The sequence below is a fragment of the Panulirus ornatus genome, chromosome 13 (genome assembly GCF_036320965.1).
Source record: "Panulirus ornatus isolate Po-2019 chromosome 13, ASM3632096v1, whole genome shotgun sequence".
Lineage (NCBI taxonomy): Eukaryota > Metazoa > Arthropoda > Malacostraca > Decapoda > Palinuridae > Panulirus > Panulirus ornatus.
Window position 1 is genome coordinate 56,990,891 of NC_092236.1, and position 16,690 is coordinate 57,007,580.

General features: G+C 35.8%; 1 protein-coding gene across 4 annotated transcripts; it reads left to right on the forward strand.

Annotated features, from left to right (window-relative positions):
* The first annotated feature begins 9 nt into the window (after positions 1-9).
* On the forward strand, positions 10-16,431 carry LOC139752931 (ankyrin repeat and SOCS box protein 11-like). Of its 4 annotated transcripts, none has more exons than XM_071669008.1 (6): positions 10-109; positions 3,380-3,561; positions 10,584-10,734; positions 12,614-12,754; positions 15,910-16,033; positions 16,229-16,431. In XM_071669008.1, the coding sequence occupies exons 2-6, from the start codon at positions 3,388-3,390 to the stop codon at positions 16,419-16,421; spliced, it is 783 nt and encodes a 260-aa protein (XP_071525109.1). In that variant the 5' UTR covers positions 10-109; positions 3,380-3,387; the 3' UTR covers positions 16,422-16,431. The 4 variants fall into 4 exon arrangements, with proteins under 4 accessions (XP_071525109.1, XP_071525108.1, XP_071525105.1 ...); XM_071669007.1 differs by having other exon boundaries at positions 20-116; XM_071669004.1 differs by having other exon boundaries at positions 24-340; positions 3,377-3,561.
* Positions 16,432-16,690: the final 259 nt, after the last annotated feature.

The following is a 16,690-nucleotide window of genomic DNA, read 5'->3' on the forward strand; positions in this document are numbered from 1 at the left end:
ACACCGATGTAAATAAACATCAGCTGGCCGGCCCGTGGGATTGCGTCAACAAGAACTGGGAGTTTATTGGCCTCGGTTCGCTGGGATCTTGCCCCAGAAGCATCCCGATGTGTGTTGTGCGTAGGATGTATAAATAGGCTTAAGAGAAAATAAGAATAAATCTTTTGGGCCTGTGTCTGAAACTCACGAAGCTCAGATCACACAGCTGGTCGCGCCGAGTGGTGTTGGGGGTGTTTTGTGCTCTGTTCTTGCTTTTGCTCGCCATCTCTGGTGGTGGGTTGCGAGTGGTCTTTTCAGTGCAGTATGGCTGCTGGTCCAGTACTTGATACTGTTTATACAAGTAGGTTTGGGGGAAATGTATTTTAAGGACTTGTTTTTATTAATGTATCTACTTTCATGATTATATAATGAGAACTTATGTAGTGTAGAATGTTTTCACAGTCGCGTTTTTTATGTACTTTCCTTAATCCAGCAATACAATAAAACCTGATAATGAGGAAAGATGTAGAACTGAATGATATAAAGGAAAACTAAAAGAAAGTGAATATAATGTATCAAATTTAAGCTAATGTTTGGAGTAGAGATTTACCTTATTTCCAGTTTTACATTATAATTCTACAGTTATCAGCAATTATCTTTATGTTCTGGCTGCAGCCATACCTCTAAGGTTTCAAAACAATGAATAAAGTTATGAAAACATATAGATTCAAAGATATATAAATCATCTTTGATCATGTAGTTGTGAACTTATATTTGTGATAGTGAATCCATTTTGTTCAAGCTGATAGTCCACCTGCTTTTCAAATCTGAATTAAAACAATATTTTTGATATAAATGAGTTAACACAATCAAATCACATGTATGCAAACCCTGTCAGAGAAATTTTTGGCATTGACTCTCATTCTTTTTGGTTCGTAACATTATTAGCATTTGTATGCCTAATACATGCAGGCATATGATGAATGCATTTGGATGCAAGATTGGAAGTAGGTCAAATCTTGGGCCATGTGGAAATTGTGTCAGGTTTTCATCGGGTCTGTGCATTTTACTTCACTGTTTTTCTTAGCTGTTGTATTATATTCAACCTCATCTTTGAAATCCCTCCACCTCCGACACATGGAGGGATTTCAAAGATAGGAGGAGAAGTGGGATACCTAATTGGAGGTGGAAAGATGGAGTGAAAAAGATTTTGAGTGATCGGGGCCTGAACATGCAGGAGGGTGAAAGGCGGGCAAGGAATAGAGTGAATTGGATCGATGTGGTATACCGGGGTTGACGTGCTGTCAGTGGATTGAATCAGGGCATGTGAAGCGTCTGGGGTAAACCATGGAAAGTTGTGTGGGGCCTGGATGTGGAAAGGGAGCTGTGTTTTCGGGCATTATTGCATGACAGCTGGAGACTGAGTGTGAACGAATGGGGCCTTTGTTATCTTTTCGTAGTGCTACCTCGCACACATGAGGGGGGAGGGGGATGGTATTCCATGTGTGGCGAGGTGGCGATGGGAATGGATAAAGGCAGGCAGTGTGAATTGTGTGCATGGGTATATATGTATGTGTCTGTGTGTGTATATATATGTGTACATCGAGATGTATGGGTGTGTATGTTTGCGTGTGGGGACGTGTGTGTATATATATGTGTATGGGGGTGGGTTGGGCCATTTCTTTCTTCTGTTTCCTTGCGCTACCTGGCAAATGCGGGAGACAGCGACAAAGCAAAATAAATAAATATAATAGTATATCTTTGAAATGTTCCTGTTTTGAGTTTTTTGGTCTTGAAGGATATAAGAATGTTCTAAATTTCAATATGAATATCAGGAAATATTCCAAATAAAAAATTTTATTTCGTGATACTGTCAATATACGTTAATAAAATGTTCACATTACTGCTGTTTTGAGACTATTTTGTAAACTGTGCTATATATGCATATTATGCTGTAATCTGGAAATGTAGAACTTTTACAGCAGTTGCTATACAGTGCTTTGATTGTGGGAACATTCTTATGACAGTTTGAAATCCAATTGCCTGTCGTGTTGCACCACAAGTTTGTTGATATCACTTCTTCAGGTGAAATAAATCACATTCCATAACTCATGAAATTGCTGCAAGAAAAAACAAGGTTGCTTCCACAAACTTCTGTACTTTCATACTTTTTCACTCACATAACTTTATATACATAGAAGTATAATAGTAAATAGGCAGTTTACCTAGATACTGTTTGAGATTCAGTCAATAGTTTTATCAACTTTTCAGAATTTTTGAGTTTTTGTAGCCTTGTTGGTGATACCTAAGTGTCTTGCTGCATAACCAGTACAGTAGTCAGCATGTTGTATCTTTAAAATATAAGCTGCTAATGAAATTACTTGATAATTTAGTCTCCCAGACAGTTGAATTAATGATTTTGATAAACATTTAACTTAGTTGCCCAATTTTTCATCAGAGGTTACCGATTTCAAGGTGATGGAAATTACAGCATTTGTGAAATTTGGTCAGTTGTGTGTCTTAATCATATTAGGAAAAATTAAATGAAAAAATACAAAATTAAAGTTATATGTACAAATACAGTCCTTGATGTGTAACTTGATTTAACATGATTTAACCTGACTGATGTGCATTTATGTAATGTTAAAGGATTAACTTAGAAGCCCTCACTGAACACATTTCATTAATTACAAAAAAAAGGTTAAAGGAATGATGAAGAAATAGATTTTCTAAAAGTTTTAAGGAAGTGGAAAAGCTGCCTTTTGAAAATGGGCTGGTCATAAAATATGAAAAAGTAGAGTTTTAAAGTTCAGCAATGCGAGGGAAGAAACAGACATCACATTGGCCCTTAAGTTGCCAATAGCCTCAAAATAATCTTATGACACAGTGGCTTGTCGGGTATTATGGTGTCTGTCCAACAGTGGAAGTACACAGGCAGCCAGTTATGAGAGGTAGATATGGAAGAAGTATCTGTTGAGGAGGGAAGGAGAACCAACATTGTGGAATAGGGCAAGTGGGTCAAGTTTTATGTCATCTTGATAGAGTTGATTTGTAGGATTGCTTTTATTCATCTGTATGAGGTAAATATGTAATGCTGTAATTACCCCACATCATCTTCATTACCCAGGTTTTTCTCTTTAAGATTTTATGATAATCTATATTGAGGTATTTGATGTTTTGTGGCAAATTTTTTCAAGATACTATTACTGTATAGGTAATTAGAAAATATTATTTGTTTATTGTGTTTGCTGTGTTTGCTTTAGTCTTATGTTTACTTAGATTTCAAGGAATTATGCCCAGTGTATCATGATTTGAATATTTTCTGCATTGTTAAATTTTCATTTCATTAGAAACTGATTACAAAGAACACGTAAGTGCTAATAGAATTGTCTGTTAGCAGGGGTCCAGATGTTTCCCTTGCATAATGCAGTTGCTTCAAGAAATTTCACTGAGGTTCAAAACCTGATAGCTGATGGTCGTGATGTTAACGAGCAGCACTATGATCGTGTCACACCACTTCACATGGCCTGTCTCACTGGGGATGTCCAGATTATGAGCTACCTCCTTGGAAAGGGAGCTTTTGTAAGTGAAATTTTTAATGTCGCAATATGATATCACCAGGAACCTGTTTTAACTAATTCATGATCAGGTAGTGGGTAAGTTACAGTCTTTACCTCAGCATTTTTAGGTAGCTGCTGTTTGGATAACTAAGATATAATGCAATGAATTGAGCCTAATAAGGGAAACCTCACCAATAGAGTATGTAAGACAGAAGTGACTCATACTAGATATCATAAGTAATCTATTTGCAATTGATTTATCTGTATGTATTATAGGCCTAAATATGAGCTAACTATTTTATAGAATCAGCAAAAACTATTAGCAGTTGTGGATGAGATAACTAGAAAGATTTTAGGTATGTGATTAGAAATGCTATAGTGATTGAGCTGTTTTTACACATTGTGTATGTTAGGGCGAAGGGAATGGGCTGTGTTCTGAGGAATTAGTATACTGTAGCTGTAGGGTGTTATATGCAACTTCTGAAAGGAAATTGATTAATATCTGAAAATTTAGAACGTTGTTTGTTATAGATAGTTTCACAACTAGAGGTATAGAAGCAGTCAAAAGTAAAAGAAGATACTGCTCAGAAATAATGATATTACAGAATTTTCTTGGCTGCCTTTGTAGTTCATGAATGAATATGCTAAGTATGCAGTATGATGGGGAAAATATTTACATACATATGCTAATCTTTTGCTTATTCTGTCTTTTATCATCATACAACATTTTCAGGGAGGAGATACATTCATTTTGTGTTTTATCTTGACTGTGCAACTGCCTTCTTTGATACTATAAGAAAGTACATTCTTTCTGGCCTGGAGATCAGAGCTGGGCTTAGTAGGGTGTGAATGCAATTAGGAATTAAGTTGTTGAATGTACCTTTGCACATCTTTATGACACCTAATTTTCATTGAATTATTGTTAAATTATGTTAAGTTAATGACCATGCTGTATGAACTTTCTTTTTTTTTTTCCATCTATTAGATTTTCATGAAGTAGCAAAGTTTGATTTTCCCTCATAGGTTCAGTCACCTGTTCCAAATGCTACCTTACTATCAGATATGGGAAGGGCATGCTGATATAAAAGAGAAATTGCTTTCCATTAAGATGTGTAATTTTTTATATAATGTATATAAATTATCTCTAATTCACCTCTGCTATTTTCATTTATCACTAAAAGAGAGGATGAAATTATTCTAAATAAGTGCATTTAATGTATTTAACAATATTTTTTGTTTTCTTTAGATTGCAGTAAGTTTGTTAGCAACACCATCCTGAAATCATTGGAGGTATTCTGTAAATGTATGTGATCCACCCAAGTAAAACCTACAGTAATATCTAAAATTCCTTTTCCAGTGTGTTTAAATGTTTTTAAATTCATGGAAGATGATTTATAAGCTTTTATGTCATATCCATTCTCTTATTGTATATCCAGTGGAATGAATGATTATATGCTTTCCATAATTGTTCTTGAAATTGTTATCATAATGGAAGGGAAAAATTGCTCTATTGATTAAAGAAAGATTTTTGTTCAGAGTTGTTCATCTGAATACTACCACACAGAAAATTCTGAATACGTAATTGTTTCTCTGTGATCAAGGCTATTTCTATTACCATAGGATGTGTTATGTGAGTACAGTTACATATCCCATTCATTCATTCTTTTTTTTTTTTTTTTTAATTTTCCAAAAGAAGGAACAGAGAAGGGGGCCAGGTGAGGATATTCCCTCAAAGGCCCAGTCCTCGGTTCTTATCACTACCTCGCTAACGCAGGAGACAGCAACAAAGCAAAATAAATAAATAAATAAATAAATAAATATATATATATATATTTGCTTATGTACAGTACTATATGATGAATTGAACAGTATTCCTTACAGGTTTAATGATTATACAGTGTATCTTGTACGTTAAGCTGATTATATCATGCACGTAATTACACAATTTCTCCATGGAATGTAATCACAAATAATTTCACATAAATGATTACTATTAGATTCATACAAAAAAAGTTTATTTCTGTGACGTTTGTTGACTGATGGTTGCATTTATTGTTGTGTAACATAACTGAAAAGGACAGTAAAAAGGAATGATGCTTGTATTTGTAATTTTGCACGATATTCTCAATAATAGTAATAGCCAGATTATTAAAAAAAAAATTGAAGTGCTGGTAGGTCATCATCCTAAGACAGATTTGTTATGTCCAATTAAGTGAAAATTTTAAAATGAATTAATGTAGCTGAGAGAGAGAGAATTATGAAAGATGGAAAATAAAGAGTAATTGGGAGATAGATGTGTACATATTTCATTCATATTGGAATAGAAGTAAGATTTTTTTCATAAAATCAATGGGAGCAATGAAGGGATGATGAAACATTTTGCTGAATATGACGAATAAAATCTGTATTCTATCTATATCTCTGATACCCATTCCCTTTGTGAACTCCCATCGAGAGGATGACCAAGGCAAAAGTCTTCAAATACCCTAGTCCTTATATACCTCCCTTGCATACACCATTCTGTGCATTCTTCTACTATTTCTTTCCTCTAGTGTTCTTCCACTCAGCTTCCCCATATCACAGGAGGTCTTCATCTCACACCAACCCCAGTAATCATACTATCATACTCTTTCCTCGTAAACTTCCCATCTTTCATTCTTTCCATATGCCCAAACTACTCAAGGTAATACGTTTCGCCCACTCTAGCACTCTACAGTTCATTCCATATGCATTCCCTATCATACCAAATCTCTTGTACACCCCTAACATTTCTTTCTTCATTCAGTCTAGTCATACCATGTACTTCTCGCATATAGCTCATTCCATAATTTGGATTCTTGACTTCTGTGACTCATTCTATGTCCATGTTTCAGTTGCATAGATCAGGCTCGGTGGACTGTGATGTCCCTCAATCCTTTCTTTTTTTTCATACCTACACCTTTACCCATCATTATTCTGTTAAGGGAACCATTAATGCTTTCAATAACTTTCACTCTTCTTCAAACTTCAGAATTGGTAACTTCACTCATAAAACAGAATTATGAAAAATATTATGCTTTGCACATTAGCCTTATTCATCATATCTTATGTTTTTATTCTCAGAAATATTTTTAATATGCATAATAACCGCAGTATAAGACCTACTAGGTAATTTGTATAATTCAAAGCTGAAGTCATGCGAGTTTAGATACGTAATAGTTCCCCCTTCATTTTAATCCAAACTTGAACAGGAAATTATATTTTTTTGGACACAGCATGTATTTTATGTCCTCTCCTCCCAAATAACCCACATATTTTTGCATAATTCATGTGTTTCTCTGAAGTTCATTTAAATACATCATACAGATTAAAGGTGTGTTAATTAATACTATGAATTAATACAAATATGAATTAACACTTATTGGATGATTAAGATGAATGGTATGATATATTTATATTTCTAATAAATGCTATTGCATGTATCTTTACGGTGATTTTTATTAACAGAGCAGTGAACTAGCTATTTTCTTTCAATTGTGTGGAGAACTTTCCTTCATATAGCAAGATATGGTCATTGTATGGTAACTATGAAAAGTGATTCTCCCCTTGATTTAAGGATACACTTTATGTTAGAACATCATCTTACTATTTGGTGAGTGATTATTTCCAGTGGTGCCAGGGTATCCACTAGAGTGGGTTGCTTGGAACTACTCTTCCAAAAATTCCATGGAACATGAATCACATACGTTTTACACACAGGATTGCTTAACACATATCCTCCTTGACACAACACTTGCAAATTCTAGCTCCCAACAAAGGAACCAATGATCATTATCATCAGTCCACTTTTGGTTTCACAATTTCTTGAAGTAGTGCTTGATAAAAAAAGCTATGATTTTGTAAGGCTAGTGAACTTTTGCTACATATTTAGTATTCCTAGAGTTTTGAAATCTACTTGCATTATGTCCCAATCACAGAAATTTTTCAGAATCTATTTTCAAAAGCAGAACTTTAATTAGCCTTAAAAGGGAATCATTAGTATTGTTAATTTCCTGTGGCTGAAGATAAATCCAGAGTTTTATGTCTCAAGAAATTCATCAAGTTTACCCATTTAAAAAGCCAGGATAGCAAGTCTACCTTAGGGAGTATGGCATCTTTGACGTTTTGCCAACCTGTGGAGCTGAAGCTTGAGTTCCCTCTGTGGAAAATTGATTCTCACAAAATGTGTATGAATGAACTAGATCAACCTCATCTAGATGGAAATGGCAGTGCTGTGTATTGTCAAGAAGCAAGGTAAGCATCGATTAACCTTCAAAACGTACATCTAAAAAGATGTCCCTGAGAAACAAAGTTTTCTTTTAAAGTTAATTTATTTTCATGTGTAGTTATGAAAACAAATGATTTCTTTTCCATACTTGATCGCCATTTCCTGCATTAGCAAGGCAGTGCCAAGAACAGATGAAGAAAAGCTGCATCCCCTCACATCCATTCTCTAGTTGTTGTGTGTAATGCACTGAAACCACAACTCCCTCATCCACAACCAGGCCCCACATACCTTTCGATGGTTGACCTTGGATAGTTTATATGCCCTAGTTTAGTTCATTAAAAGCATGTCTACCCCTGTATATCACATTGATCCAATTCACTCTTTCCTGTGCACACCCTTCTGCATGTTCAGGCCCCACTTGCTCAAAATCTTTTTCATTCTCTCCTTTCATCTCCAATTTGGTCTTCCTGTTCTCCTTCTTCCCTCCACTTCTGACACATATGTCCTCTTTGTTAGCCTTTCCTTACTCCTCCTTTCCATATGTCCAATAAATCCATATTCACAATTCATTAATGTGGTGCTTTAATTGCAGTCCAGACCTACAGGACAGAGCTATTTGTAAACAGAAAGTGTCACTGCTTCTTGAAGCTCGACCTACATGGCTTTAATGATCTGCCATTGGCAGACATATGGTGAAAGAAAGCTCTTAATATAAAATACAGCAAAGCACTTCCTCTACTATCAATATAAATGAAATTTGCATCAATATAACATAACAGGAAGATAATTCGTTTTCTTGAATTTTCCCTCGACAATTAAAAATGATAAATCATTTTGTCACAAAAAGTAGTAGAAAGACATGTCTGAACATGTCAGCTGGGACAGTCCTATTACCTATGCCAACCCAATTCAGTGCCAATTGTAGCCAAAGAACCTGGTCATACAAGTATTTCCAGGTAAAGTCCTGATCATTTATCTTGATTTTTACCCTTAAATTGAATTGCTTTGGTAAGGGGATACAGTGGTCGCTATACTTTTTTAACATTTTATCAAAGTCTTACTACAGCTACATCTGTTGAGTGCAGCTTCTCTGATTTGTAATGTTTAGAAATTAATGTAAGAAATTCTCAAGGCCAAAAAAATACTACAAAGATTAGCCCAGCTGTTAATTGAAAAAGAATTAATAATTGTCATATCAAAGAAATGGATTGTTTCACTTTGAAGTCAAGAAGATTCCCATGAAACTACGTTTAAGATGTTAAATAGGTTAGATAGCAGTTTACTTCATTTTTAATTTGTGAACTTGAAAAAATATATTTATTTATTCATACTTTAGCTCAAGTTGACAACTTAACTCGATCACATAACATACCTTTGTTTTTTTTTTGACACTTCTTGATATGGGTAATAAATGGAGATCTTCTGATGGGTAAATTAAGTAGATGGAGTCACCTGAAAGATTGTTTTGGTAAGATTAAAGCTGAAAGCTCAATGTTCATTTTTATTACCTCCTCAAAATGATAAACGAGGAAAATGAATATCATCATCCCTTAATTCAAGACTGAGGCATCATGAACAGGTATGAAGAATTTTAATTATTCAGTATGGAATCTCCCTGAATTATTTGAAAACTGTTTCATAAACTGAAAGATACATATTCTTAGGGTTTTATTAATTTCAAACAGGGACTCATTTTTATATTTAAAAGGGGAGTTCATGTCTTCCTAATAGTGTCATTTGACATTTCTCCTACTCATTATGATGCCAGTCAAGTTGATTAGTTATAAAGAGGTGTCAGAATAGACTCTTATGTGGAAATTGGAATGCTATATTGAAAGATATGATTGAGAAATATATTCATGTACATTATTAGGAGTTTGACTTGTGATTAACAGTTCTCAGACTTCTTTAAATATCTTTCATTGTTCCTTTGGCTAAACATCAAAGATTGCATGATTACAGCAAAAAAATTAAGCAAAAGGGTCACTTTAATCAATTCACTGCAGCCAGGTCATACATCACACTTTGATTTATTTCCTGTTCACTGTGGCAGGGACGTATGCACCAAAGATTCTTGAATTAGCCACCTTTGCCCCAAGGTAAAATATAAAGCCATCATTGCTTGTTGTGGCACCATCACCGTATAAAACATCCAAAATTTTTCTGTACACTGGTCAGTCTACTCTATGTGGAAATGTTAAGGAGACCTGTATGAGATTTGTGCCCTCGCATTATGTATTACTTTGTGAAGCTGTGACAATCAAGCAAGATGATAGATTTTAGTAATGAAAATCCCCAGTAGTTATATTTGTGATGAATACACTTTCAAGGGTACCACACGTCTACACATGCCTGACAGCACTCCTGTTTTACCTCAGAAACCTGGCTATGGAACAGCATTTGAGTTAAAGGTTGCTTATTATGTTGGACTAAGTTGAACTTTATCTTACATCAAGAATCATGTGCTGCTGTTCCAGTTTATTGAACTTACAAACTTATGGAGTTAATTCATCAGAAAGAATACGAGAAAATATCCCAGACACAGTGTACTGTAGGTATTAGAAATGCAGCAGTGAAAGGGTTACAAATATATTTTTCATTGTATTTGCTACCAGTGTTATAGTAAATCAGATAATTGGTTACTTTTGAGTTGGTGGGCTTCACTATGTATTTACTTTTTTATTATTTCTTCATGTAGTGTCTAATACTGATTTACCTTGTATTTGTTTTAATTTTTTGCAATAATAAGCTGTAGCTTGTAGCTCAAGAGTTAGTTATGTTGCTCTGATTTCCTTCAGATTAATGCTCAGAGTATTGACAATAGTACCCCTTTGTGTGATGCTTGTGCTGGAGGCAGTGCCGAGTGTGTTAGAATGTTGCTAAATCAAGGTGCACTTGTCAACCCACCACTCCTACTCTCTACACCACTACATGAAGCAGCACTCAGAGGTATGCTGTTTTGTCTAGTGTCAGTAATAAACATGACTAATGGCATTATGTCATATATATTTATCCCTGGTGATAGGGGATTAAGAATACTTACCACGTATTCCCTGTGTGTCGTAGAAGGCGACTAAAAGGGGAGGGAGCGGGGGGCTGGAAATCCTCCCCTCTCGTTTTTTTTTTTTTAATTTTCCAAAAGAAGGAACAGAGGGGGCCAGGTGAGGATATTCCAAAAAAGGCCCAGTCCTCTGTTCTTAACACTACCTCGCTAACGCGGGAAATGGCAAATAGTTTAAAATATATATATATATATATATTTTTTTTTTTTTTTTTTTTTTTTTATACTTTGTCGCTGTCTCCCGCGTTTGCGAGGTAGCGCAAGGAAACAGACGAAAGAAATGGCCCAACCCCCCCCCCATACACATGTATATACATACGTCCACACACACAAATATACATACCTACACAGCTTTCCATGGTTTACCCCAGACGCTTCACATGCCTTGATTCAATCCACTGACAGCACGTCAACCCCGGTATACCACATCGCTCCAATTCACTCTATTCCTTGCTCTCCTTTCACCCTCCTGCATGTTCAGGCCCCGATCACACAAAATCTTTTTCACTCCATCTTTCCACCTCCAATTTGGTCTCCCTCTTCTCCTTGCTCCCTCCACCTCCGACACATATATCCTCTTGGTCAATCTTTCCTCACTCATCCTCTCCATGTGCCCAAACCACTTCAAAACACCCTCTTCTGCTCTCTCAACCACGCTCTTTTTATTTCCACACATCTCTCTTACCCTTACATTACTCACTCGATCAAACCACCTCACACCTCACATTGTCCTCAAACATCTCATTTCCAGCACATCCATCCTCCTGCGCAGAACTCTATCCATAGCCCACGCCTCGCAACCATACAACATTGTTGGAACCACTATTCCTTCAAACATACCCATTTTTGCTTTCCGAGATAATGTTCTCGACTTCCACACATTCTTCAAGGCCCCCAGAAAATTCTGGGGGCCTTGAAGATATATATATATATATATATATATATATATATATATATATATATATATATATATATATATATATATATATATATATATATATATTTTCTTTCTTTCTTTCAAACTATTTGCCATTTCCCGCGTTAGCGAGGTAGCGTTAAGAACAGAGGACTGGGCCTTTGAGGGAATATCCTCACCTGGCCCCCTTCTCTGTTCCTTCTTTTGGAAAATTAAAAAAAAAAACGAGAGGGGAGGATTTCCAGCCCCACGCTCCCTCCCCTTTTAATCGCCTTCTACGACACGCAGGGAATACGTGGGAAGTATTCTTTCTCCCCTATCCCCAGGGATAATATATATATATATATATATATATATATATATATATATATATATATATATATGTAATCTGTCCATCTGTACCTGTTCATTGAAGTGAAAATTTAAGTTTCTAAACCATACTATTTTTTCAATATCTAACTTTATTGTAGTAATTAGATTTTGCAAATTAACTTTTAGATGGTCTGCAAGCCACAACATTTATGTACAACTGTATGTTTACTGCAGTTTATTTGCATGTCTTATGACTGATCTTAATTTTTCCTAGTTTTTAGTGTACATAAATTGTAGTTCCACACTGTTCAGCGTGCATTGTCAACAGAAAAAGTTTCACATTGCTTTAAGTGTTTCTTTCTGTATGTTTTTATCTAGCTATGTTTGTCATATTTCTAGGATTTGTTTTCCTGTATAATCCTCAGTATAGTACATTTATTAAAGCACTAAACTATTACCTGTGAATCTCAGTTTTTAAACTTTGGTCATTCATGTGTACTACCTTCCATGGTCTGTAAGGAAGATTGATCTGTTTTCAGGTTACACAGATATTGTGGCCCTTCTCATTGATGCTGGTGCAAAACTGAATGTTAATGATCTTCACTATGGAACACCATTACATGCAGCATGTTCCATGCAGTCTCCGTCATTACCCTGCATCAGACATCTTCTTAAATCTGGTACTGTCAAACAAGAGTATTCAGTGTTTGCTTCTATTTATGGTTTAGATAACTCCTTTCATCTGTAGAATCTTTTTGTGTGAGATAGGAAAAAGTAGTGTGAAAAATTATGTTTCTGAGCTTGACAGCTGAGCTAAATATCATAATTTCTAGTCTGTTCTGTCTGTGTATCAGTCTGTTCTGTTTATCTGTCAATCAGTGTAAATGTCTGTCTAATCCTTATATCTGTATTTGTCTTTGTCTCCACATGTGTTACCTCATTCCACAAGGGAAGTTCTACTTAGGATATGGCCATGGCAGAAAAGTTTCCTGGCCACCCTCTCTAAACTCCTCCCAAGCATTCTCCATCCCCCTTACAGCTTCCAGAGTCCTTTCCCTAATATATTCTCTCAATCTGTCTTGCTGTTTTATATTTTCTAACCAACCTATTGCCGTGCATCCTTTCCACCTGACCTGGTCACGTCACTTCATAAGTAGATGAAAAAGTACTCGAGGGGACAAAAATTTCTTTCAACATTGATGATTTTTTTACCAAATGTTGGAGTTACAATGACATATGGCTTATATCCACTCCTTACATAATGATCACGGTAGTATAGAAAGTATATTACAAAAAAGATAATTGCGAAATAACACAGCAAAATAATACTTGGAATATTTTATCCTCACAGTACCTGACGTCTGTTCAAAGTTTAGGTATACACTGATGCAATTCTTAACCTCTTTTGTTAGGTCTGGTATGAACATACCACCCCATGTGGGTATATGTGTTATCACATGCCAAAAGAATTAGTTACAGGCTGGAGATGGTATGCAACAAAAGTAAAATAGCGTTCTTGGTCTTTTAACAAATCAAACATGTCACTGCCCTCACATAGGATATGAGAGTAAGAGCTAAATTTCAGGAGAAAGCCTTTTTGATGTAATTCAGGCATGCTTCCTCTGCTTTCTTATGTCCTTTAGGGATTTTCACTAATGAATGCTATTTGTGATGTACCATTATATATATTTGTATATTTTTTGTTATAATTGTTTGCTTTTTCCACTTAAGTGAGGCAGTGCCAGGAAGTCTCATTTGTTGAAATCCACTCAAGCTGTCATGTTAATGCACTGAAACCAGAGACCACTATCCATAACCAAGCTTGACAGACCAATTCTAAAATATTCACTCCAATTACTGTATCCTATACATGTCTCTCACCTTTCTATATGTTCAGGCCCTGGCATCTCATAGCCTCTTTCACACCATCCTCCCATCTTAGTCTTCCAGCCCTCCTTACTCCCTTCACTTCTGCCACATACATTCTCATTTTTAGTCTTTCTCCATTCACTCTCTCCATATATCCAAACTGTTACAGCACACCCTGATCAGCTCTTTAAATCAAACTGAACTTATTTATTACCACACGTTCCTCTTACATTGTCTTTCCTTGCATGATCAACCTGCCTCAACATGTATAGTCCTGAAGCATTATATTTCCAACATATCCACCCTCTTTTCCTTTGCATTTATTTAGTATAATTCATATATTGCATTACATTTTTGTAAATCCTGAGGGGCATTGTTTATTAGTGTCATTTGATGAGACTTTAGGAAATATTTCATAGGAAATTCAAACCATAGATGTTGCTCTATATTGATATCATTTTACTTGGTAATATTAGCACAAGGATTGCAAAATTGGTGACAAACAGATGATGTGTGGTATGCAAAAAGATATATTTATATCTTGGCAAGATTGAATTTAAGCTTTACTATCAGTGTAAGTATAATGTAAATGTAAGTAAAATTAATGATAGTACAAGTCAATTGCAGCTTATGGAAAAGGTGTAAAAGGAACTGAGCATAATAGGGAAGTGTAATGGGATCAGCATTTCTTTTCTGCTGTGGCCATTCCATAAGTAGAAATTCCCCAAGAAAAGAAGGCATCAGAGATATAGATAGATAACTGCATCCACATGGAAATACCCACTTTATAATGATGGAGATCAAGGGAGAATTTTGGAATGGGTAGTGATATGAAAACAAGGAAACAGGAGGTAGTAGCTGGTAGGCAGCCAGCAATTATGGAGACTCTTTCGTCATGGCCACCCCATTTGAGGGAGTTTTTGAAGGGAACAGGCATCAGAGATAGATAGATAAATAGGAATAAGAATCTTAGTTATTGTTAGGAAATGAATTCTAAAGTAACAAATCAGAGCTGTTAAATATTCGAGTCTGTAGCAGTAGCGGTTGGGGAGGTAGTAGTTGGTAGGCAGCCAACGACCAGGGAGGTATGTTACCAGTACTATTGGGAGGGTTAGTGATGATTGCTTAATGAGCCAGCACTTCAATGGTTGTCAAGTTGCATTTCTCTGACCCAAGTAGCTGTCTTTTCTTTCTACCTCACCCACACATGGACTACTGGCATCCTGTTCACAAACATACAATCTCTCTTTATGAATAATACTTGACTCACACAACTCATTCTTCATAACTAGATTTTCTGGCAGTGAACACTATGTGCTAGCCCTGCCTTTTGGTAAAATGGTAGGAGCAATAGATAGTAGTAGTAGATAGGAGCATTTAGGCTGGAACTAAAATTAGGTAGGAGCCTCAGCAAACACTGTGCTAGAGGTGTCCTCTCTTAGTGGCCTGTTAAGGGCGAGGCATAAAGGCTAAGAAGCAGCACTGTGGAGGTCAACAGCAATGGAGAGACTTTCTGTGGCCATCCCCCTTTGAGGGAGTTCCAGGAGGGAACAGGCTTCAGAGGTATAGATGGATAGATAGTAGCGGGAATAGTGAAGCAGGTTAATGAAACTGAAGTGGACACTTGGACTTATATAACAGCTGAAGGAAACATATGAGGTGAGAATAACTTAGGGAATTATTTAAATAATTTGTACAACATTAAGTTTACATGAGTTTGGTGTCTTAAAAAAACAATATAAAATATGTAAATGTTAGTGGTTTTTGGTGCATTGATTATTTGTAGTGAGAGAGGAAGTTACTTTAGAACATTTCCATTCTATAGTTACAATTTTAATAAAGACAGCACAGTCCAGTGGGTAGTTAAATGAATATGTTCTGATCATGTATATTATTATGATGGACACACTTTGGGTTATATATTTTTTTTCATTCTAACATCCATTTCTCTGTTCCTCCTTTTTAGGTGCTAAGGTAAATGCCATAAAAAATCACAAAACTCCTCTCCATTTCATTGCCATGTATAGTAAGAGTGAAGAAGCAGCCCAGTTGTTGTTAGCATATGGTGCTGATGTTTACCTTAAGGATAAGTAAGTTGAAAACAATTCTGCATCATGTACTGTATCCCTAGATCTAACTTTGTTAAATAAAAAAAGGAAATTATTGAAGTAAAGGCAACATATTGTGAATCAGGATTTGATATTTTCTTTGCACAAACCTAGTTTTGATTAGTAATCATGTCTACTCTATATGCTACCGATATTATGTCATTTCTCTTTCTACAGTCTTGGGTGTACTGCACGTCACTTAGCAGGACCATCATCAGGATTGGCCATGCTTCTTGCTGGCCATGAAAAGCACCCTCGTCCCCTAACCCAGTGTTGTCGCCTCACTATTCGCTCACATATTGGTCCAAGCCGTCTCCAAATGATTAAGAAATTAGAAGCGCCTCCAATTGTCATTGGGTTTTTGCAGTAACTGATGGGAGTATGACAATAGCAACATTGAAAGGAGGGAAAGAAGAATGGTGTATTTCAGCTACTGGTACTGATATCAATTTAAAACTGAAGCTTGAGAACTAGTTAAAATGAATTTTGCCTTGTCTCAAAAAGAAAGATGCCTTTCTTTATCCATCATGTACGAAAGAAGAACTTTTATCATGCTAATATATTTGCAAGAAAGGTGAACAGCTGATAAGTATGAAAGCTCAGCTACAAAGCAAAATAACTGTCTAACTGCCATGTAAC